The sequence below is a fragment of the Entelurus aequoreus genome, linkage group LG08 (genome assembly GCF_033978785.1).
Source record: "Entelurus aequoreus isolate RoL-2023_Sb linkage group LG08, RoL_Eaeq_v1.1, whole genome shotgun sequence".
NCBI classification, from domain to species: domain Eukaryota; kingdom Metazoa; phylum Chordata; class Actinopteri; order Syngnathiformes; family Syngnathidae; genus Entelurus; species Entelurus aequoreus.
In genome coordinates, this window is record NC_084738.1 from 49279311 (window position 1) to 49304372 (window position 25062).

Below are 25062 nucleotides of genomic sequence, written 5' to 3' on the forward strand. Positions count from 1 at the left end.
TGCTTTTCCTTAAAAAATAAGGACATTTCAATGTGACCCCAAACTTTTCAACGGTAGTGCATATATAAATGTTTTCCTTGCCCGTATGTGGGCTCTGTACCGAGGATGTCGTTGTGGCTTGTACAGCCCTTTGAGACACTTGTGATTTAGGGCTATATAAATAAACATTGATTGATTGATTGATAAATACATATATATATATATATATATATATATATATATATATATATATATATATATATATATATATATATACATATATATATATATATATATATATATATATATATATATATATATATATATATATATATATATATATATATACACATAAACATATACATATATATACATATACATAAATATATATATACATATACATATACATACATATACATATATATGTATATATATATATATATATATATATATATATATATATATATATATACATATACATGTATATATATATATATATATATATATATATATATATATATATATATATATATATATATATATATATATATATATATATATATATATATATATATATATATATATATATTTATATATATATATATACATATAAATATATACATATACATGTATATGTATATATATATATATATATATATATATATATATATATATATATATATATATATACATATACATATACATATATATATATATATATATATATATATATATATATATATACATATACATATACATATATATATATATATATATATATATATATATATATATATATATATATATATATATATATATATATATATATATACACACACACATATATATATATATATATATATATATATATATATATATATATATATATATATATATATATATATATATATATATATATACACACATACATAGGTTTTAAACTCAAGGCCTGGAGGCCACATTTGGACGACCACATCAACATTGTATGTGTCCCGCTAAGGGCTGGAAATAAAGTTTGTCCATAAGGCAATTCATCGTTCCTAGATTCCTGTATTTCAATTTTAACAACAGATGTTTTTAAGTCATTTTTAAATGCAACATATTATACCAAGTTTTGTCTTTGTAATCGAAACCTTTTTTGAATTAATTCTACAGTACAGTAGTAAGGGTATTCATATGGCTCCGTTCTACGCGGCTCACCTGACACATGAAACCTGACACATTTGGGCCGTGCACTATCCACTTTAGCTGCCAGATGGCAGTAGAGTGTTCAATATCTTAAAATGTGTTTTGTGGCAATTTCAACTTTGACCATAGTGTCGGTTGCTATGTAGCGCAGCACTTTCCATCATTTTCAGCAGACTGCATTGCAAAATGATTAACTCCCCCTTCCTCTCACGCAAGATCCACCCAAGAATGGGGCCATATGAATCCTTCAACTTTAATATCTGCTTGTCAAGTTTTCCATCAGTTTGTTGGTAAACAATGATAATAAGCAAATGAAGGGGCAATTGTATAATAATTTAATGAAGCCATTATACATTTATATAGTTTACCAAATACAAGTGCCCCTCTGAGGGCAGCTGTAATTGTGACGTGGCCCATGGTGAAAATGAGTTTCACGCCCCCTGTTCTGGAGGCCCAAAGTGGGAATTTTTTTTTTTTTTTTTTTTTTTTACATTTGAAGAAAATAGGTGTACTTCACAATTTTACATGAAAAATAAATCTATTGCAGGAATAACATAGCTGCACCGTGACCCAATCGTCAGCATGTCAATATCACCCACAGGCTTTCTATGTGGGTTCATTATAATTGTGAATTTAAAACCGTATCTGCATAAGTCATGTAAGTCAACTTGGACAAGCAGTTATTGGAAGGATGAAAAGGACATTGTAAAAACGTATTTTTCATAAATTAAATTGAATTCCTTTATTCTTGTAATACATATTATTTTATATATATGTTGTTTATTTTCAGTCTGGCCTGACTATACTTAGTTTTCCAATATTAATACATTTTAATACCAAGCCCTTAAAGGCCTACTGAAAGGAAATGTTTTTATTTAAACGGGGATAGCAAATCCATTCTATGTGTCATACTTGATCATTTCGTGATATTGCCATATTTTTGCTGAAAGGATTTAGTAGAGAACAACGACGATAAATTTCACAACTTTTGGTCGCTGATAAAAAAAGCCTTGCCTGTACCGGAAGTAGCGTGACGTCGCAGGTTGAAGGGCTCCTCACATTTCCACATTGTTTACACCAGCAGCGAGAGCGATTCGGACCGAGAAAGCGATGATTACCCAATTAATTTGAGCGAGGATGAAAGATTTGTGGATGAGGAACATGAGAGTGAAGGACTAGAGTGCAGTGCAGGACGTATCTTTTTTTGCTCTGACCGTAACTTAGGTACAAGGGTTCATTGGATTCCACACTTTCTCCTTTTTCTATTGTGGATCACGGATTTGTATTTTAAACCACCTCGGATACTATATCCTCTTGAAAATGAGAGTCGAGAACGCAAAATGGACATTCACAGTGACTTTTATCTCCACGACAATACATCGGCGAAGCTCTTTAGCTACTGAGCTAACGTGATAGCATCGGGCTCAAATGCAGATAGAAACAAAATAAATAAACCCCTGACTGGAAGGATAGACAGAAGATCAACAATACTATTAAACCATGGACATGTAAATACACGGTTAATAATTTCCAGCTTGGCGAAGCTTAACAATGCTGTTGCTAACCACGCCATTGACGCTAACTTAGCTACGGGACGGTGGCGGGCGTTGTAGCTTTCGACGACACCCCGGCCGCCATCAGAGTCGGCAAGAAACATATATTTACCCAAAGTTACGTACGTGACATGCACATAGCGACACGCACGTACGGGCAAGCGATCAAATGTTTGTAAGCCAAAGCTGTACTCACGGTAGCGCGTCTGCTATCCAACTCAAAGTCCTCCTGGTTGTGTTGCTGTAGTCCGCCGCTAATACACCGATCCCACCTACAGCTTTCTTCTTTGCAGTCTCCATTGTTCATTAAACAAATTGCAAAAGATTCACCAAAACAGATGTCCAGAATACTGTGGAATTTTGGGATGAAAACAGAGCGTTTTGTATTGGATTCAATGGGTCCGAATACTTCCGTACCAACCATTGACGTCACGCACATACGTCATCATACATAAACGTTTTCAACCGGAAGTGTGGCGGGAAATTTAAAATTGCACTTTATAATTTAACCCGGCCGTATTGGCATGTGTTGCAATGTTAAGATTTCATCATTGATATATAAACTATCAGACTGCGTGGTCGGTAGTAGTGGGTTTCAGTAGGCCTTTAATAAATATGTATGGGAAGTGACAAGAAAAAAAAAAGCTCATTTTTGTTCTCATTCGAGACCATGTGATCTCATGTCTTTATTCTGCTGAAAAGTGCCTGTGTTTTGTCAGCGTTAAACTGTATGCATGGGTATATGGAAAAGTAAGTGTTGAACTTTAATAACCATTGCTAACAAGCAAACAGTTTTTACTGCTGTACATATTAATTTCAATGCCGACGATTAATTTTACTATCAAACGTTCCTGTTTCCTTTCCTTATTAGAACACGGTAATATGTGAACATGTTACGCACAAGAACACAGGCAGTAAACAAACTATCAGGTTGTTTTCAAAACTATATCAGACAAGGCTAAGCTCTGCTTCTTCCTATTTCTTTTCGGACATGTTGAATTGTGCAAATGTAAACATAAGACATTTCTTAATGTAACTTAATTCAGCATGTTTTAGATGAACTAACCCAGGGTTCCCTCCGGGTCCTCCCACCTCCAAAAACATGCACCTGGGGATAGGTTGTTTGGCAACACTGAATGGTCCCTAGTGTGCAAATGTGAATGTGGATGTTGTCTGTCTATCTGTGTTGGCCCTGTGACGAGGTGGCGACTTGTCCAGGGTGTACCCCACCTTCCACCCGATTGTAGCTGAGATAGGTTCCAGTGTCCCCCACAACCCCGAAGGGAATAAGCGGTAGAAAATGGATGGATGGATGGATGGATAACCCATTCCCATTACCATTTTGCTAAACGCAATTAGGACTGCATGCAAAACTAAAATTAATTAATGCAATGTATCCTACCCAGCATCTTCCAGTTGTTTTTTGGATCACATTCCAAAAATGAGGTCTGCTCAAACTCTGTAACATTTTTAACTGTTTTCTGAATGTCAATGACTCTTATTGTATAGGAACACACAAAATTTGAAGAAGATCCAAACAAACATACAAGAAAATAGACATTAATAATTCCAATGTGTCCTCTGGATTTGGATAAAGACCCTTTCTAAAACTTGTCGGAAGTCCTCTTGAAGCCATGCGAAGTTAACAAAGATCACAAATGCTTACTTCACCTCTGGTTCTTCAGCGATCCAAGCCTTCCTCTTTTTTGGGGCCCCGTCACTGATACGTCTCAGTACGCCCTCTTCACTCTTTGGTCTGATGAAGGCGAAGGCGACTCCACCTTGTTTTTGCCACAACCTTTGAGCAGCATCTGCCGAGTGAGAGCTCCCGGAATGCCATGCTCTCCTTTTAGGGGACCTGACCACACCAGAGCTTTCAGCGGGAGGCTTACTTGCTTCTGATGTCTCGCAGCACACGTGATACTGGAAACGCATTGATTCACACTCGGAGTGTGAGCTGCGTGTGCGGGGGAACACGTGAGAGGAGTGGATTGTGGAAGGCGCGAAAGGCAATATGGTTGAAAGGGATTTTTGTGGATTAGGGTAAAGCAGACCTGTCCTCCTGCGTCTCACTTCCTTCGTCCTTCTGTCACCCTCCTGGTCCTTTGGATTTGCTGATTTTTGGAATTGGTCATTAATTCTCTCCTTGTTGATCTTATGTTCCTTTCTCTTGGTCAGAGCCTCCTCAAGTTCAGTCTCCAGGTTGTTAACATCCTCAGTTATCTGGGTGACGCGGTCAAACTGAGACAGCAGGGCGTTGACGCATGGCAGCAGGTGGTCCAGGAAGGGCTGGACGTCAAAGCCTTGCTCAGAAATTGATGAGTCTTCAGACATGGTAGAAAGCGATGATGACAGCGGACGAGGAGAAGAAAAGGAATGAGACGAGCGCAGCAAGTGAGAAGACGGAGGGGAGGAAAACAGAGAGGAGAGACGGGATTCTTGGGAAGCCCTGGAAGGAGGAACGTCCATGCCTTCAAACTTCACCCTGTGCCTGAACTGGAACGGAAAAGAAACAAGCACTATTTACATCAGGGGTGTCAAACGTACGGCCCGAGGGCCGAATCAGGTTTTATCCGGCCCGCGGGATGAGTTTGCTAAGTTTTTTGAATGAAAAAAACTGCTGTTCTAAATGTGTCCACTGGATGTCGCAATAGCAATTATTTGTATCTTTGTAGATGATGCTACATATGTACAAAATAAACCACATGATGTTAGTACATCAGTCGAGGGAAAATGATCAAACTACATAAATAACATCCTGTAATTTGATTTTGATATAATTTTTTTATCTTGATAGATTGACAATTAACACCAATGAGTTGACTGATGAACATTATCACATAATTTATTCAGAAAGTGTAAATAACGACAAATAAAGATAAAATACTATTAACCGCAACATGTAAGTGTAAAAAAACCCAACATTATGATTTGTACATTTTCAGAATGTGCTTGTTCTATTTTTAAACAAAGAAAACTATCAGAAGTTGTCTTTATTTTTAAGTTATTGTGCTGTGATTTTACCAGTGCCGCCCACTTGAGAGGAGATTTTTATCCATGTGGCCCCCGATCTAAAATGAGTTTGACACACCTGATTTACATGAAGTGATTCACATGTTTTAGGGGATACATTAGATTTATCCAGTGAATCCTCGCCTATTCGCAAAAAATTACATATGTGATAGTAACATATTAGGGGCCTGATCTATTAAAAGTTTGCGAGTATTAAAACACATGCAAACTTCATAGTGCATGCAAAGCTAAATTTACTAAGTTTGTGCACTGATGTTTGTGTCTCCTAAATCAGTGTTTCTTAATCATAGAGGGCCGCCATTAAATAGCTTTTTCCCAGCTGTGGTCCATGTCGGTCGCAGTTTTACTCCGTTGTGATTCAACCGAAGTCTGGAGCTAAAGTCATAGAGTTTCTTAAGCGCAAAAAATATGACTAAAGTGGTGAAGTTGTATTTTAATTAGCATTTTAATTCTATTGACAGTTTAGTCAAGAAACATAATTTGGTTTATTTTAGCACAACATAATGGTATGTAAATGTATTTTTGGTCAGTTATTTATGGGTCCCTTCCTATGCGGTATAGTTGGTTAGTACTCATTTTTCTCATCAGCCTGAACAAAGCTTAAGTGTTAAATAAATAATAATGTTTGTGATCAACACATGGTTTCATATCATTTGATAAGATTGATAACTGTAAGTAGGTTGAATATAATTATAAAAAATGAGTAAATATTGTTTTGTTGTCAATATTTAGCAGGCTTGAAAAGGCTGTGAGAAGGAGGACGATTCCGCTGCAAAAGAGACAATTGAGAGGAAGAGAATACACACGGCTGTGTGTGTGTGAACATAATTAGACTGTCAAAAATAAAACTACTGTATTTTCCGGACTGTAAGCAGCTACTTTTTTCCTACGCTTTGAACCCAGCAGCTTATAAAATAGTGCAGCAAATTGATGGATTTGTATTCACTAACAACCATAATGTTTTGTATACAACACATAGTTTTTATAAAACAACCACAGAGACTGAAAAGGTGTGTTATTGTTTGTGCTTTTGCGCCATCTTTTAAACGAGTTTGCTCACTGCAGGCGAGTTGCACATGTACAGTATTTCTTTCTGTTCATTGTCATAAACCGTAGAGTACAAGTGCCGTTCCGTCTACTAGTCATCCATAGCGCATCTACTTGTATGGTTTCTTCATTCATCACTCCAAGCAATGCTTGTCAATTTTACAATATAACTAAAACAATTCATACTTACTATACCGTCACGTTGATAGTAGTGTTTTATTTGTATGTGCTATCCTAATACAGTCACGCGAGCGTCATTAGCATTAGCTAATATGCGAACACGTTTACAAGAGTCTGTGTTAGTATTATTGACTTACAATGGCGTTCCTTTTGTATTGTTTCAGTTTCACAAATTCCTCAGTAAATTCACCAATATGTCACCGTGGACATTTTGAGTCCATTTAGCTGATTGGAGAGCTAGCTACCGCAACTAGTGGGTCCATGACGATGACTTCTGTTTTGTTTGATCAACCGTTTTACTGCCGTATTACTGGCACCTTTTGGAAACAATTAAGATATGTAAACAAACATTTACTTAATCTTTCTGTGTAAATAACTCATTTCATAACGTATATATCTGCGGCCTATAGTCCAGTGTGGCTAATAAATGGCAAATATTTATTTATTCCAAAATTTTTGGGTTAGGCTTATATACAGGTGCGCTCTATAGTCCGGAAAATAAGGTATTAGACATATTGTCTTTTTAGCAATATCAATGTATAATGTTAGATGTCGCGGGGGGTGCTAAAGGGACAAGCGGTAGAATGGATGGATGGAATGCTAGATGTCTTATGGGCTGATTACAACAAACTAATTTTATTTGTTTAAAAAATGTGGGCGTTTTTTTAATGATGTTTGTTTACAGGATATATTATTATAATGTATCTTTCAATATGCATTTGCTTGCGTCTGGAAGCAGATGCACCATCACAACACCGCAGCGCCTCCAAAAACGCACCTTCTGCGTGCTAAAAATCTGTTTTGTTTTGTAGATTGCGATTCTATATTGCTAAAAGGGTGGTACATATTATGTTTGTGTACTGCTTGTTCAACAACGTTGCAAAACACCACATGTTGGAGAGCGTGATAACATGAATGTGGAGAGAAATTAATATCTCCATTGTGAGTCTTTTTTTTGCACCTCTTATCAATCACGCAGTCTTTATAGACCAGACGCAACACACCCACTAACAGTAAATGCAATTTTATATAGTTTGCACACGCTATTTAGCACTGTCTTGTTACTTGGATTGTAGTATATCAGTCCCAAAATGTACAGCATAATAATATGGCATATATACGTAATGGTAGTGTAAAACGGCGGTGCACTGTGTGGCTGTGGCAGCACTAGCGTTTCACCGTCAACTATGTTATGTGACCTCCAAACTTGCAGCGAGGTTTCAAGTATGATCGTAATTACAACATGTAATCAGTGTTGATTTTAAAGAGGCGACATTGGAGGAGAGCTTCCATCATCGTTTGATTCCGTAAAACATTTCACTTTGAAGCTTGTGTGTGTTTTTGCATAATGTTTCATCCTGTAATGTTTATGTAAATTGTAGCACTTTTAATTTGTTAAAATTAAATCTGTTAGCTATCATTTTTCACTACTATTTGTTAGTGGTAATCATCTATACATTCCACAATGTATGTGTTTAATACAATACAATATGTGCATGAGGCATATTATAGGGCTTACAGTGTCAGAAATATACATTTTTTATGTGTGCGTCTATTATTTTAGTTTTTTTACGCTGTTTCGGAACATACAGTAACGTCTGCAATTAGCAAGGTTCTGGATTGCAATACACTCACTTCTTTCGCCTTTGTAAGCCCAATCCAAAGCTTCAGTCTCTTGATAAAGAACTCAACCATCTCATAATCTTGAGGTTCTGTTGATGGACGATAAATGTCTGCTTTTTCAGCCCTAAATAACATAGAATGAAAGCCAAGAATGAGCATATCTTGTTAGTACATCACAGGAACAGCATGAAAGTTTGTTGTTGTTGTTGTAAATCTTACAGCTCTGGCAATCACCTTGTTGGTTTGATTGTTTATGTTTTGCATTCCTTATTTGCTTCTACTGTTTGATTGTTGGGATGAGCAGTTAAAAAGTATGTTTCTATGTTGCAGAAAATGACTTGTGTTTGCCTGAACAGTTGCAGAAATTTGAGACAACATCACAAAAATGGCCTTTTTTCCAGAAATGTAATTTACAAAAAAAGTCTTAACAGATAGAAAATGCTTCAAAAGTGCAATAGAAAATGCTCTTTAAAAACAATAGTTTTCTAATCTACAGTGTTGTACACATGTTAAAAAGTCAACAGGGGACGGCGTGGCGTGGCGAAGTTGGTAGAGTGGCCGTGCCAGCAATCGGAGGGTTGCTGGTTACTGGGGTTCAATCCCCACCTTCTACCATCCTAGTCACGTCCGCTGTGTCCTTGGGCAAGACACTTCACCCTTGCTCCTGATGGGTGCTGGTTAGCGCTTTGCATGGCAGCTCCCGCCATCAGTGTGTGAATGTGTGTGTGAATGGGTGAATGTGGAAATACTGTCAAAGCGCTTTGAGTACCTTGAAGGTAGAAAAGCGCTATACAAGTATAACCCATTTATCATTTATTATTTATAACAGGAGTGAACACACAATTGAGGGTTTATCAGAAGATAAACAAATCAACACAAAAGCAAAATAAGAGGTGTCCAGGCTGGTCCGCAGATGATATAGACCACAAAAGCTGGGGGAAATTTTATTTATTTATGCTACTGGTAATATACATCTTAAACCATTCTAATATCGGTCAGGGTACTGTATGCTTATATATCAGTTTTGTATAAAAGGCGCCAAATATTTAGCATTTGAACTTTTTTTGTGTTAGTTTAATTATATTTTTAGAATATGCCGCATGCAATAAAAAGCTAGATCTGGGTCAGACTTTGGACATTCTTTTACATAAGTATATTTCCTGGAGTCACCATGAAAATGAATAAAACCATGCAGTGGCCGACGGGGACAAACATACAGGTACATCCAAACGTTCCAAAGAAATGATCTGAAACCACAAACAGGCAACTATGGGTGTCAGAGCTGAGGGATATCTGCCTTTAAAGTCGTGAGCAGCATGCCCGCAAGAAAGTTTTATGTCTTTGTTAAACACTTGGCCATAATTTGAGGTATTATATAGTAACCAATTTTTACAGGCAATTGTTTTGCTCCTGTTTTTAACACAGTAACTAATGTCTTTGAAGAGAGATATCCCTCAGATCTGGTGCCCCTGGTAGCCTGACTACCTCCCTTGGTTCCATGAACTCTTGCAGAATTTCACTCATGCAGTTGTTTTGGGGGGTTTGTGTGTTTTTTGGCATTTGCAATAATTTTCTTTAGGTTTTGTTTTTGATTTTGCAGCGTTTGTGTGACTGCCGCACTTTTAATTGGCGGCATTTTCCTGTTTCATGTGTTTTTTGGTGTCTCTGTCTTTTTCGATAATTGCTGTGTTTGTAGGGCAGCACGGTGTCACAGGGGTTAGTGCATGTGTCTCGCAATACGAAGGTCCTGAGTTAAATCCCGGGCTCGGGAGCTTTCTGTGTGGAGTTTGTATGTTCTCCCCGTGACTGCGTGGGTTCCCTCCGGGTACTCCGGCTTCCTCCCACCTCCAAAGACATGCACCTGGGGATAGGTTGATTGGCAACACTAAATTGGCCCTAGTGTGTGAATGTGAGTGTGAATGTTGTCTGTCTATCTGTGTTGATTGATTGATTGAGTGATACTTTTATTAGTAGGTTGCACAGTGAAGTACATATTCCGTACAATTGACCACTAAATGGTAACACCCGAATAAATTTTTCAACTTGTTTAAGTCGGGGTCCACTTAAATTGATTCATGATACAGATATATACTATCATATATACTATCATCATAATACAGTCATCACATAAGATAATCACATTGAATTATTTACATTATTTACAATCAGGGGTGTGGAGGGGCGGGGGGAGGATATGGACATCAAGTAGTGGACATAGAGAGAGAGAGAGAGAGAGAGAGAGAGAGAGAGAGAGAGAGAGAGAGAGAGAGAGAGAGAGAGAGAGAGAGAGATCAGAAGGCATAAGAAAAAGAAAAAGTATCTGCATTTGATTGTTTACATTTGATTATTAGCAATCCGGGGAGGGTGTTAGTTTAGGGTTGTAGCTGCCTGGAGGTGAACTTTTATTGCGGTTTTGAAGGAGGATAGAGATGCCCTTTCTTTTATACCTGTTGGGAGCGCATTCCACATTGATGTGGCATAGAAAGAGAATGAGTTAAGACCTTTGTTAGTTCGGAATCTGGGTTGGCCCTGCGATGAGGTGGCGACTTGTTAAGGGTGTACCCAGCCTTCCGCCCGAATGCAGCTGAGATAGGGACACAAAATATTTTGGGGGACAAGCGGTAGAAAATGGATGGATGGATGGGCTGTGTTTGGACGTTGCTGTGCGTTTGCCACTTTTGGTCAACTTAAATCCAGTTTATAGACTATTTGTTTGAAGGGTAGTAGTACATACCAATCCTAAAGTCAAATGCAGATGAGTTATTTCATGGGTAAGTGTAAGTACCTGTATGCACAGATGAGTACAGCCCCAAAGAGTTTGGCCAAAAGCCAAACACCAGCCCCCATTACCAATAGGCCATAGAGGGGCCCGAGGACTGGGTGGACTATACATAATCTTTGGAGGCTGATCCGGCCACGCATAATGGACAGCAATGACACCAAAGCCTGATGCATGGACAGAAACCCATCCACTGAGCGTGAGAAGAGCTGAAAACATAGCACAGAAATGTCAAATGCGATTGACTGATAGCTCGATCATTTCATTCATCATTTTTTTTTACCGTACTGCTGAGGTGTGTACAGAACAGCATCAATAGCAGCAAGAGGATTTTTAAGACCCACAACTCCTTCCAAGCTCTCTGCAGGACTCTGATGATCATGACCCACCGCTGAACAAATCTCAAGGTTCCCAACAGCTGGCACAAAAAGCAATGGAAGTGTGTGTTTCAAGATAAAATGCAAAGCGGAAGTATTGTTTTGCGTAATGGGGAACTGCAGCTGGACGTTACCTTTAAAACCAGAAGAGTGAGCAAGATAGCCGCACATTGGGAAGACCTCCGAGTCAGCAGAGCAGGGCCATGGAAGTTAATGAAGCTGTCTGGTTGGGACCGCAGCTAAATCATGATGGATGATCAGATGCACGTTACAGTACGCACATTCTACAAGTGGGCATGGTTGATTACTGTCAAGTTTAAACAGGCCCTGTTCTCTCTGTATACACAGTATGTTGAGTATGGCAGTGTTTGCTGATTGGTCAGCTGCGGTATGCTGTCAATCATTCTCACATTGGCAAGAAGGCCGCTCTAGAAATGCAATCCATTTTCCGTCTGGCGCTAGTGTTTGACTTGTCTCCATTCAATAGCGGAACATTATTTGTTCACATTAAAAAATGCACAGAACAAAAACTGCAGGGGAGATGTCCCACCTGTCCTCCCCCAAATTATGTCCATGGTCAAAGTATATATTTATTTTTACCAACTTTACCCTGGACGTATTTCTCAGATTACTTTTTTTTTAGGTCTTTTAATTAGGGATGTCCGATAATGGCTTTTTGCCGATATCCGATATTACGATATTGTCCAACTCTTTAATTACAGATACCGATATCAACTGATACCGATATCAACCGATACCGATATATAAAGTCGTGGAATTAACACATTATTATGCCTAATTTGGACAACCAGGTATGGTGAAGATAAGGTCCTTTTTAAAATAATTTATACAATAAAATAAGTTAAAATCATTTTAAAAAAATTCTTGAATAAAAAAGAAAGTAAAACAATATAAAAAAAGTTACATAGAAATGAGTAATTAATGAAAATGAGTAAAATTAACTGTTAAAGGTTAGTACTATTAGTGGACCAGCAGCCCGCACAATCATGTTTGCTTAGGGACTGTATCCCTTGCAGACTGTATTGATATATATTGATATATAATGTAGGAACCAGAATATTAATAACAGAAAGAAACAACCCTTTTGTGTGAATAAGTGTGAATGAGTGTAATAGGGGGAGGGAGGTTTTTTGGGTTGGTACACTAATTGTAAGTGTATCTTGTGTTTTTTATGTCGATTTAATTTAAAAAAATATATATAAAACGATACCGATAATAAAAAAAAACGATACAGATATTTTCCGATATTACATTTTAATACATTTATCGGCCGACATCTCTACTTTTACTGGAAATAAAAAGCTATGATGCAAATTAGAAAGACTTAGAAGTTTTTACTGTAACTTGGAGAAACAACATGAACAAAAGATTTGGGACATCTGTTAACTACGTCAGAAAATACAATCTTTGCAAATATATTGGGTTATTCTTTGAGTATAATTGAGTCGTTGCTACAACAGTATTTGTTGTTCTAGAAATAACTTTATTCCAGAAAATTTGGAATGTGGGATTTTTTTTCCCATTTATCCGGAAAAAAGGACCTGAGCAAGTGTCTGATCGGCTGCCCATTTCTGTTTTAATCCAATCCAAAGGTGCTAGGTAGGCTTGAAGGCAGGGTTCTACAGCAAACTCATACAATCATCTTTTTATAAATCATGTAGCAACAGAAAAGGGCCTTCCAAAAAGACCATGTCCAAGTAAGTTGCAGCTCAATACTTGTGTCCACAAACTTTGAGGCACTTTAATACCTGGGAAACACAAGACGTGACCTGAGACAGAAAGCAGAGTTGGAGAACACTCGTCGCCAGTGACAATGTCGCCAGAAGCAGCTGTAGCCAGTGTTTGCCTTCGCACAGATACTGAGCACGCTCAGTAGCCATGGACCACACTTCCCCAAACAAGATGAGGAGAGCAGAACTGAGAAGGAGAACCTGTGAGGGGAAGCCCGGATGTCGTATTACCTTGATTAATTTGAATTGGTTATGAAGTCGATGTAGCAAGGTGGGGGTTTACCGTCAGAACCAGATGAAGGTCCAAGCCTTTATGGGATGACGGGACGAGGAGTGGATGAATGGAAAGGGAGGAAGTGACTCTTTGTGTCCGATCGAGTTGAACGGACACACAGAGAAATAAACCAGACTCTCTGTGGTATTGTGTGAAATCCAAAGAGATAGTTTTGAACCTGAAGGTACGAAAAATAAACCAGCATCAAATGTCAAACACTGTACATAAATATAGTGTTGTTTAGAGAAGGCGTAGTAAATCCACTTACTTTTTAGTGTAAAAGCCTCGCATGTGAAGGTCAGCCAGAACCCGTTGTGTCACCACACTGCTGTTTCCCAAAATGATAACCTCTGCCCATCCCGGTGTGTACGCGTACTGGAGCCGAGGCGAACCAACGAGGCGCAGCAAAGGGTTGTGGTGCACGTGGTTCACCAAGGTGGTGTTCATCCACTGCTCTGCATCTAACCAGCTGTGACAAAGTGGGATCGATTAAAAAATTTACAAAGTAAGAGGTCATGAAACAAGACCAGCTCATTGGCTTATTTTGTGTGTATGTAGTGAGAATATGAAGAGGTTTTTGCAAGATTGCATGAAGTATGAAGACATAAACTACACAGGTCCGGTGGCCATGGATGAAGTGCTGGCTGTGCAGAGTCTGGACCCGGGGTGGACCGCTCGCCTGTGCATCGGTTGGGGACATCTCTGCGCTGCTGACCCGTCTCCGCTCGGGATGGTTCCTGCTGGCCCCACTATGGACTGGACTCTCACTATTATGTTGGATCCACTATGGACTGGACTTTCACAATATTATGTCAGACCCACTCGACATCCATTGCTTTCGGTCTCCCCTAGAGGGAGGGAGGGGGGGAGGGGGGGTTTACCCACATATGCGGTCCTCTCCAAGGTTTCTCATAGTCATTCACATTGACGTCCCACTGGGGTGAGTTTTTCCTTGCCCTTATGTGGGCTCTGTACCGAGGATGTCGTTGTGGCTTGTGCAGCCCTTTGAGACACTTGTGATTTAGGACTATATAAATAAACATTGATTGATTGATTGATTGATTGACATATAAAATACTTAAAAAGGTATACCTGCGCAAAGTAATACAGTCAGCTCCAATATAAAAGCTATATGAAACATTCTGCCTTCAAAATACATTGTAATATTATTCCCTTTTAAGAACTTGCGGTGTTTAAATAGCATGATTTTAAGACTGTGGAAGTAGGCATGGTTAATGAGAGAAAGGACAAACTCAGCTGAGCATCAATGCACCACTAAGCAGTGCCTCCAGGACGTCTTGTGCCGATTCATGCTAACTCAACCAATTTATGTGAGTTATGTGCGCGACCTCGCGACTATCGTGCAAAATATTTGAAATATTTTGTGTCCCCTGTCGCGGAAGCGCGCATGGGGGCTGAGCTCTGTGCCTTGTTCAGACAGCGGCAGCACTTCCGGCGATGTCAATGATACAAAATGTGGACTATTACGATCATGCTTTGATTGTCAAAAATGTTGTTGGTGTAACATGTGACATTCCTACCCGAATAAATGCTTTTGATCATCCATACATGACGTGCTGTACTAGTACTTACATCGCTGCACAAGCTTCTCTATTGTATACGTGTCATGCTGCAGAGCGGTTGGTCATCCTGCTAATTTCTGCCAATACATGAATAATGTCCTGTAATTTGGTTTATTGTTGATTTCATCTTCTGATAGATTATACAATAACAGTAATATAATGGGAACAAACAGTACAGTGTAGACTCAATTCCATGTTAAACCCCCCCCCCCCCCCATAAAAACCCACATATTTTATACCAGAAAATATGTGTCACACGTACGTCCCCAGTATGTGCCAACATCATGTGGATTATATGTACAGACTTGGCATTGTACAAAACTTGTGAATTTGGACTCATTTTATTAATTACAAAAAAAGGTAGTAGAGGATACATAATACTTTAGCATATTTCTGTGCTGCCATTCAATGTGTCCCCCCATCTATTTTCCTCAATTGATGTACTAACATGTGTTTTATTCTGTAGATACTTAGCATCATCAACAACAAAACTTGTGAATTTGGACTCATGTTATTAATCACAAAAAAAATTAGTTAGGGTAGGATACATAATATTTATAATCATTGACATCGCTAATAACACGGAAGTGCTGCCGCTGTCTGAACAAGGCAAGGCAAGGCAAGGCAACTTTATTTGTACAGCACTTTTCATACACAAGGCAGACTCAAAGTGCTTCACAGACAACAAATTGAAATGAAAGAAAATAAAAGCAAAATTAAAATGCAGACAACAAAAATAAAAACAGTGCGGACGTTAAAAGTTAAAAGATTTAGCTGAAAGCTAAAGTGAACATAAAAGTTTTCAGTCTAGTTTTAAAAGTAGTCAGAGTTGGGGAAAGTCTGACATCTTCAGGAAGTTTATTCCAGCTATTTGTTGCATAGTGACTGAATGATGCTCTCCCTTGATTTGAGTTTACTCTGGGAACCACTAACAGATTGGTCTTAGAAGATCTTAGTGATCTAGAGGGCTTATATAGTGGGAGCATATCAGTGATATACTCCGGCCCTAGACCATGTAGTGATTTATATGTGAGCAGAGGATTTTGAAATCAATTCTCTGATGTACAGGAAGCCAATGTAAGGATTTAACAATTGGTGTAATGTGCTCACATTTTTTGGTCTTTGTTAGAACTCTAGCAGCAGCGTTCTGAACAAGCTGTAGCTGCCTGACAGTTTTTTTGGGAAGACCTGCAAGGAGACCATTACAATAGTCCAGCCTACTGGTAATAAAGGCATGTACAAGTTTTTCTAAGTCTTGAGCTGACATGAGCCCTCTAAGTCTTGTTACATTTTGTCTTGTTACAGCCCAGAGCTCCGCCCGCATGCGCACTCCCGCGGTAGGGGATACAAAATATTTCAGGGATACAAAATTTCGCACGACACTTGCAACTTCCCCGCACGTATTTGGTCAATCGGCATCATTGCTTCAGATTCCCGTCAACAGCGCTAAGCTTTCTTTGCGGCAAGAAATGTGTTGGAACATAAATGAATGTTTAAGGTGAACAAACATTTTTCAAGCGTAAAACATACACCTAGAATGTCTGCAACTTGTGGACGACAGAGCAGGCAGCAGGCAATAAGGAAACATTTAGTGGTGTTTCTTATAACTATTTTTACTGTTATCTTTTATAATAAAAGATAACCGTACATTAGTTTGGTTTTCAACTTTTGTTGAAATCCTGTGGGTTTATTTGGTTTAGTTTTTTAATGTCTTGTCCAGCTACTCAGGCAAATCATATAATTGATGTAGATGCCCATATCGGCTGTACAAATTTACTTTACTTTACAAAAGAAAAGTTTGGGATACGTCTCTTGTTGCCTTATTTGTATTTGACTTTATTAAATTAATTTATATTATTATTTGGTGCAACCGGGCGGGAGCAGGAGGGGATAGAAAGAGAAATAAAGGAAGACAGAGGGGGAAATTGCGGGGACAAGAGGGGGCTAAGACAGAGAGACAACAACAACAGCAAACACAACAATAACAACCACAACAGAACAACATCAGCAAATAGGATATGTACAGATATGACGCTGAAAGTGATAGCAAAGAAGCAGTTAGTGAAATAAATAATAATACAGAAATGACAATGAGCATCATTACACTACAAATGGGGCAATACAAATACCAATAGAAATAGCACTATTGGTAATGAATAATAACAATAATTACCTATATTATCAACCATACAATTGTTCAAATGCAACAACACATATATGTAATGATAACTTGAAATACAAAATCAAGCAAATAAATGGAGCGAAAGAAAGAGAAGGCAACTATATTAACCTTGTAGATTGTTATAGTAACAATAGGTGACGCTTTGTCAGTTTCCCATAGGGCAAAAATGTTAATATATGCTTTAAACATGATTATATGCATGAGTGTATGTATGTATATGTACTTGTATATGTACAGTATGTGTATATGTATGTTTGTACATTGAATGTATGTTTTTGAGGTTAGGATTACATGGAACAACTAAACAATTGATGACCAATTTTTATAAAGAAAAGGCCTCACAACTTTTGCCCCAACTTTCTGAAAAAGCTGCCACAAATAGGCATTTTAGCATTTTACAAATCACTTGGAAGTCTATCTGTAATTACTACAGGAATGCAACTGTATTTTCAGTTTGTTTTTTTGCAGAATTTTTTTTATTTATTAAAAAATTGGGGAACATAGCTCATAATGGCACAATGTAAAGAGTAAAGGCTAAAATGTTGATACTAATAACAAAAAACACAATGCTTTGTTCTCAGCATGCTCTGATTTCTTAATATGCCGCCATTGGATGAAAAAGTTGGACACCTCTGTTGTATGTTGTAGTGAAAATGCTCACCTTGCGACGGATGTGAGATTGGGCACCCCCAAGGGAGCAGTGAGAAATTGGCGTCTCACAGCGGAGTGCAACAACCTCCCCTGTCTTTGTTCCATGTTATCCTGATAGTTCATCATGAGCACCAGCAAAAAAAACAGCAGCTGGTACACACAGTGCTTTGGAGACAATACAAAAAACACATTGTAAAAAAAAATCTGCACAATTTACAGTAAAATAACGGCAGCTGTGGTTGCCAGCAATTCACCGTAAAAAATTCAGTTACGATGTATAGGACATTACACAGTATGATGATGTTGAATCTGGTAATTTTACAGTTAATAATTGTTTTTGCTTACGGTAAATTACTATGAAAAAAACTGGTCTATTGGTAACCTGTTTACAAAAAACCTATACAACTTATACTGGCAGGAGTGTTTGCCAGGAATTCACCGGGAAACAAATTAGGGCCAATTTTAGTGTTGCTAAAATAATAAATTTAAAAAAATAAAATAAAATAAAATAAAAATGACAGTGTTGCCTATTACCAAGTGCATGTCTTTGGAAGTGTGAGGAAGCTGCACTACCTGGAGAGAACCCACGCAGACACAAGGAGAACATGCAAACTCTACACAGAAAGACCCCTTGCACTGTTCGGCATGAGCACTAACCACTATGTTATCGTGCTGTCCTGTAATCAATACTAGTACCGTATTTTCCGCACCATAAGCCGCCCCGTGTTGTAAGCCGCACCTTCAATGAATGGCATATTTCAAAACTTTGTTTACCTATTAGCCGCCCCGTGTTATTAGCCGCACCCACGCTACGCTAAAGGGAATGTCAAAAAAACAGTCAGATAGGTCAGTCAAACTTTAATAATATATTACAAACCAGCGTTCTAACAACTCTGTTCACTCCCAAAATGTAATGTGCAAATGTGCAATCACAAAAATAGCAACATCAATAACTCAACGTTGCTCATACGTTAGTGTCACACAACACACAAAATAAACATTTAAAGCTCACTTTCGGAAGTTATTACTCATCCACAAATCCCTCGAATTATTCTTCTTCGGTGTGCTTCACTTGTTTTTTGACACCATCTGTGATGTGGACGCGCATGCAGTTATAGATCAACAGGGACGGAGCTGCGTGAAAAAAGTCACCCGGTCTCTTCGCTCATTTTTTCTTCATCCATCCATCCCTTCGAGTTAGCTTTTATGATGACGCCGGCTGGAAAGTTCTCTTTTGGCAAGGTCTTCCTTTTGAATATCACCATGGGTGGAAGTTTCTGGCCGTTAGCATGGCAAGCTAGAACCACAGTGAAGGACGACTTCTCATTCCCTGTGGTGCGAATATTCACCGTACGTGTTCCCGTTGTATCCACAGTGCGGTTCACATGAATATCAACATTTTGTGGTCTTTACAGAAACACACAAATGAAATGAAACGTAATATCCGCGCGCTTCTTCTTCTACGGGGGCGGGTGCTCACCTTGGCGGTTGCTTACAGTAGAAGAAGAAGCGCTTCCTCTTCTATGGGGGCGGTTGCTTACCGTAGAAGAAGAAGCGCTTCCTCTTCTACGGGGAAAAAAGATGGCGGCTGTTTACCGTAGTTGCGAGACCTAAACTTTATGAAAATAAATATTAATATTAATCCATATATAAGGCGCACCGGGTTATTAGCCGCACTGTCAGCTTTTGAGAAAAATTGTGGTTTTTAGGTGCGGCTTATGGTGCGGAAAATACGGTACCTTCAAAATGCCTGTATTTCCAAGATATGTGAGCGGTACGTGAGGATTTTAACTTGAAAGTATTTGTACAACCTTTCACTGGACAACTCGCAACATGGCTTTCCGCAACATGTTCCTTCAAGTGAGCTATTAAAAAATGAGCCTTAAATGCTGCGTATCTGTTAAATAGCTGCTTGCAACCAGTTCCAGCACACTTAAACACACAGCGCAGTTCATTTCGATGCAGTTTGCAATGAAGCACATATAAGAAAACATGATAGCCAAAAGGTAACTAGGCTAATGCTTTAACACAAACCCCTAAAAAATTTAGTTATGCTGTAAATTGAAATGTACAATCTGCAAAAACATTAATTTAGACAGAGTAACACCGTATATTTTAGAGTATTTGCATGCTTGTAACATTACATTTGCAAATGCATTGTACAACTTTTCATTATTTACACAGTAAAGTCATGTGTTTTCTACGTATTATAACCTCAATAATTTAGGTTATCTACTGTTTCTTGGCTTGCAGGAATCCACTGCATTTACTGCTGTGATAAACTATTTTTGATTTTACAGTGCTTTACTGTTGCTCTTTAACAATAGCTTGCCGTCATTTTTACGGTAATTATTTTACAGTGCAGTTAAGATAAATATGAACTGCAATAATGGTCAGAAAGGTTGCTTTGATTCTCACCCTCATGAGTGACCTCAGGGCACGGACTTTACGAGCCTCCTCCTTAGCTTGGAGCAGGCCGTAGCCACATGGTGGTTGAACCTTCCCACTGTGTTCTCCGGATGCCTTCACCACTGTGGTCTCCTGGGCCAGCTGGTCCTCAACCTCTGGATCCACAGGCCGCCAAACTATGGTGTAGATCAAGGCCTGCGTGCACACCTGAGCAAGATAATACAAGAGTATTACACCAAAGCTCAATGAGGTATGGCCAGTAGGTGAGGTGTTTGAAGAGACTTTGAGAGGTTCCAGCAGGACAGCAGAGGTGAGGAAGGCAGACAATGCCGATATCAGCCACATGAGGACGACGGTTCTGGAGAAGAGGCTGCCGTAGGTTCCGACAAGAGCTAGGCAGGATCCGATCAGCACGGCCACAACGGGGTAGATCACGCACAGCACCCAGGGAGGTAAGAGCTGGCTGGGTCGAGTTCGAGCAATGCCTAAGGAGGTCAGAGGGTGTAGTGGTGGATCAGTTAGTATTTCAACGCAGTTTGTACTTTTGTTTTGCCAACTTTGCAATTTGACATCCCTTTTGGATAGTCAAACCCAATTGTCGTACCGATGCGTGTGGTGGAGGAGGATCTTGTCGAGTCTGGAGACGGACTCGGCAGGAAGGTACTGGCCACCGAGTAAACAGACTGTACAGACGGACATTTGTAGAGTTTGTTCTCAAACGGGGAGGGACAAGCATGTGGACCGAACTTGAGGAACTCTGCCTCGTGAAGGCTTTTATCCTCAGTGTGGTCTGACCAGCTGCTGCATGAGGTGCTCTGACTAAGAAAGGGCAGGAATCCCAAATAAGGATGCATGACTCTGCACTTTAATTCTGAACAGAACCCTGACCTACGTGTTTGAGATTGAAGACGCGGTTGTAGGGGAGTCCCTGCCGCTGTCTGAGTTGTTTTTGGACAAACATGAAGTGTCTTCTTTTGCTTCTTCTATTGACATCAGCAGGTTCTCCTCTGAAAGCATAAACAATATAGTCAGAGCATTCTTTGAGTTATTGAATCAAATCTGGTTTGTGATTTTAGTGAACGCCGTCCTACCGGACAGAGTAAAAAATGTCTTAATATTGCGGTTGTGAGCATTCACAGAAATAATATGCTGGTCCTGTGCAGGCAGGGATGAATGAGTGTGTTTGGTAGCAGGGGGGTCAGACGAGGTCAGGTGAAGCTGCAAGTGAGCCTTTTTCCTCCTTAGCTGGCGAGTTGGAAACACATCAAGCGAGGCTTCACAGAGGTCGGGGGCGTCAGACTCTTTAAGCAGGCTGTCACATGACGTCCAGGAAGCATGGTTCTCTCCGTGAACTGCAGCGTCCGTCTGAGGCACCAAACCAGAGACAGCCCAGAAGTCCAGGATGCTGGAGTCAAAGGCGTTGCTCTCCATTAACTGTAGGATTAACACAGATAGTACTATTATCAGAGTTTCTGCAGGTATCAGCAAATCTAAATGATGTCCTACTGCAGATCATTACTATACACAATTGTCTGTATGGACAAAATTGTAATCATTTGACAACGATAATGTTGTATAGTTGACAAGTTTACAATTTTTTGTGGCCGAATTAAGCACCAATGTAATCATAATGTATAATAATAAAACATTTTATTACTGTGGAGGGGGGCGTGGTCTGCGGGCCTGCCGCGGAGCGGGTTGTGTAAGGACCAGCCTCGAAGCACAGCTGGCAGGTGATTGGATTACCCAGCTGGGACTGATCATACAATCACCTGCCATGCTTATTAGCAGCAGCAGGGCCGAGATACAGGGGTTGGAGTTGGAGCGAGAGAGAGACACGCTGGAGAACAGAGCGAGACACACGCTAAAGAGCAGAGCAGAGCAGCAGGAGAGACTGGGGCTGAAAAGTCGAGTGCGATTGCTGAAGCGTGGACTCAATAAAACGTTGTTGAATCTTGAATACCGGGCTCTCGTGCCAGTGTGTGGTGGTCAGGAGAACCCACTAGAGGGCAACCTCTACATTTACCATTGTAATTGGAAGGTCAATAACTTATGGTAATTATCCTAAATAGGTCAACAAATATCAAAATAAAATGGACTCAATGTTTGTGAGCAAAAAATACATTTCAATAAATTATTGGACATCTTGAAGTGCAGTTTTTCTCCAAATGGAAAAACTCGATCAGGTGGTTTGTTTCGTTGTCATTTTTGTTGCCAATTGCAATTGTATGAACACTTTTAAGGCCTCTGGACCTTGTATTTAATGTTTTTTAATGCCATCTAAGGCCTTAATTTTCTCATTATCCATTTATTAATTTTTTATGCTTTTTAATGACCTGCAGAGACTCTGTGTATATATATATATATGACAGACTGAAAGAGCAAGACAATTACTGTGTGTGCGCGTGTTTGTGTGTATGTACTCTTACGGATGAGGGACTGTCTCTGACTTGGCTGGAGGATTCAGACAGAGATAGGAAAGACGGGCCTGATAGCGCTGATTGACCGAGGTAGACGTCCATCTCCACAGAATGACAAACCGGTGATGGAGGAACTGACATGTCCACGATAACCTGTGTTACATTTACACGCACACACACACACACACACACACACACACACACACACACACACACACACACACACACACACACACACACACACACACACACACTCACACACACACACACACACACACACACACACACACACACACACACACACAAAGTTAATATTGTGTATTTTAAATCAATGGGAAATACATTTGTATGCTGACAGATGAGTAGTCCATTAACAACTAGATAGAAATGATGGCATTGGAGTATTCAATATCTTAAAATGTGTTTTTTGGCAATTCTAACTTTGACCACAGCGTCAGTTGCTATGTAGAGTGGCGCTTTCCATAATTTTCATCAGACTGCATTGCAAAATGGTTAACCCCCCCTCTCTTCCTCTCAGGCGAGATCCACCCAGGAATGGGACCATATGAATCCCACGGCGTGGCAAAGTTGGTAGAGTGGCCGTGCCAGCAATCGGAAGGTTGCTGGTTACTGGGGTTCAATCCCCACCTTCTACCATCCTAGTCACGTCCGTTGTGTCCTTAGGCAAGACACTTCACCCTTGCTCCTGATGGCTGCTGGTTAGCGCCTTGCACGGCAGCTCCCGCCATCAGTGTGTGAATGTGTGTGTGAATGGGTGAATGTGGAAATACTGTCAAAGCGCTTTGAGTACCTTGAAGGTAGAAAAGCGCTATACAAGTATAACCCATTTATCATTTATCATGTATTCCCTACTGTAGCATGACAGCACAGAGAGTGTAAAATGTCCTTAATGTGTTGAGCGTTTTGACTGTGAAACAATTGAACCGGTTGAGACATGTGGGATTAGCTGATTCTGAAATACTGTATCAAATGACATGGGAGATGGAATTTCTGTTCAAATTCCTTCAATGATTCCATCCATTTTTGACCGCTTGTCCCTTTCGGGGTCGCAGGGGGTGCTGGAACCTATCCCAGGTGCATTCGGGCGGAAGGCGGGGTACACCCTGGACAAGTCGCAACCTCATCGCTGCCTCAATTCACATTCAATTCAAATTCAATTCAAATTCATTGGAAGAAATTCAAATTTGGGAAAGATTATCAATTCAATTCAGAATTTTGTACAAATTGATAACATATATGGTCTGATTTAGGGCCCATACAGGGTCCTTTTATTAATTTTTTTGAGACAAAGATTATTTATGTATTTCATATTTGTTTACTTACTATGGTATATTATTTATTTATTATTGATTCACTGTTCTGTTACAGAGAACAAGAAAATGGGATACAATTGCTATGGTATGAAAAGGGGTAGGATTAAATAAGCGCAGCTTCTTCCTACTCCTTTTCGGACGTGCTGTACTGAAACAACTGAAAATGTGTGATGCATTATATTGTATCGTATGCATGTTTGTAATAAACTGAAACTGAACTGAACTGAACTGATTTATTAAAGGTTTGCGCGTACTAAAACACATGCAAACCTGACAGCACACGCAAAGCTGATCTACTAAACGTGTGCAAAGTGGATTGCGTCTGTTAAGTGAGCAGAATAAGGCGTGCAATCCATTTTGCATCTCTGTTTTCATTAATGTGCAAAATTTATGCTGATCATTAAAAAACGGCCACAATACTGGGAGGAGAAGATGCAAATATAATTATTTAGCGCACACAGTGTTATATATCAACACTCATCACCGTTTTGCGAGCACTATTTTGCATTGTATTTATCACGTCTAAAAAAGGACGCAAATTGGCTGCACGGACAGATGACGGACAGGCAAGAACTCTCCGTCCTACGTGTGTGTGTCAACATTTTGGACGGTCAGAAATAAAATATATTTCATATATTGTCTATTTAGCAACATCATTTTACAGTTCAATACATGGTAGTGGACTTAAGGGGTCAAATA

General features: G+C 39.3%; 1 protein-coding gene across 1 annotated transcript in view; it reads right to left on the reverse strand.

Moving 5' to 3' along the window:
• Positions 1 to 3378: 3378 nt before the first annotated feature.
• Positions 3379 to 25062, reverse strand: part of LOC133656399 (polycystin-1-like) — a 57163-nt gene continuing 35479 nt past the window's right edge. Inside the window, exons 28-42 of the mRNA XM_062057485.1 lie at positions 23039 to 23182; positions 21701 to 22043; positions 21502 to 21616; positions 21214 to 21428; positions 20892 to 21094; positions 20619 to 20816; positions 18211 to 18365; positions 14053 to 14253; positions 13794 to 13962; positions 13529 to 13711; positions 11894 to 11998; positions 11666 to 11800; positions 11389 to 11591; positions 8616 to 8727; positions 3379 to 5216 (exon numbers count right to left, since the gene is read on the reverse strand). Of these exons, the coding sequence (XP_061913469.1) occupies positions 4383 to 5216; positions 8616 to 8727; positions 11389 to 11591; positions 11666 to 11800; positions 11894 to 11998; positions 13529 to 13711; positions 13794 to 13962; positions 14053 to 14253; positions 18211 to 18365; positions 20619 to 20816; positions 20892 to 21094; positions 21214 to 21428; positions 21502 to 21616; positions 21701 to 22043; positions 23039 to 23182 (3315 nt within the window). The 3' untranslated portion in view covers positions 3379 to 4382. The remainder of the gene's footprint in view (positions 5217 to 8615; positions 8728 to 11388; positions 11592 to 11665; positions 11801 to 11893; positions 11999 to 13528; positions 13712 to 13793; positions 13963 to 14052; positions 14254 to 18210; positions 18366 to 20618; positions 20817 to 20891; positions 21095 to 21213; positions 21429 to 21501; positions 21617 to 21700; positions 22044 to 23038; positions 23183 to 25062) is intronic.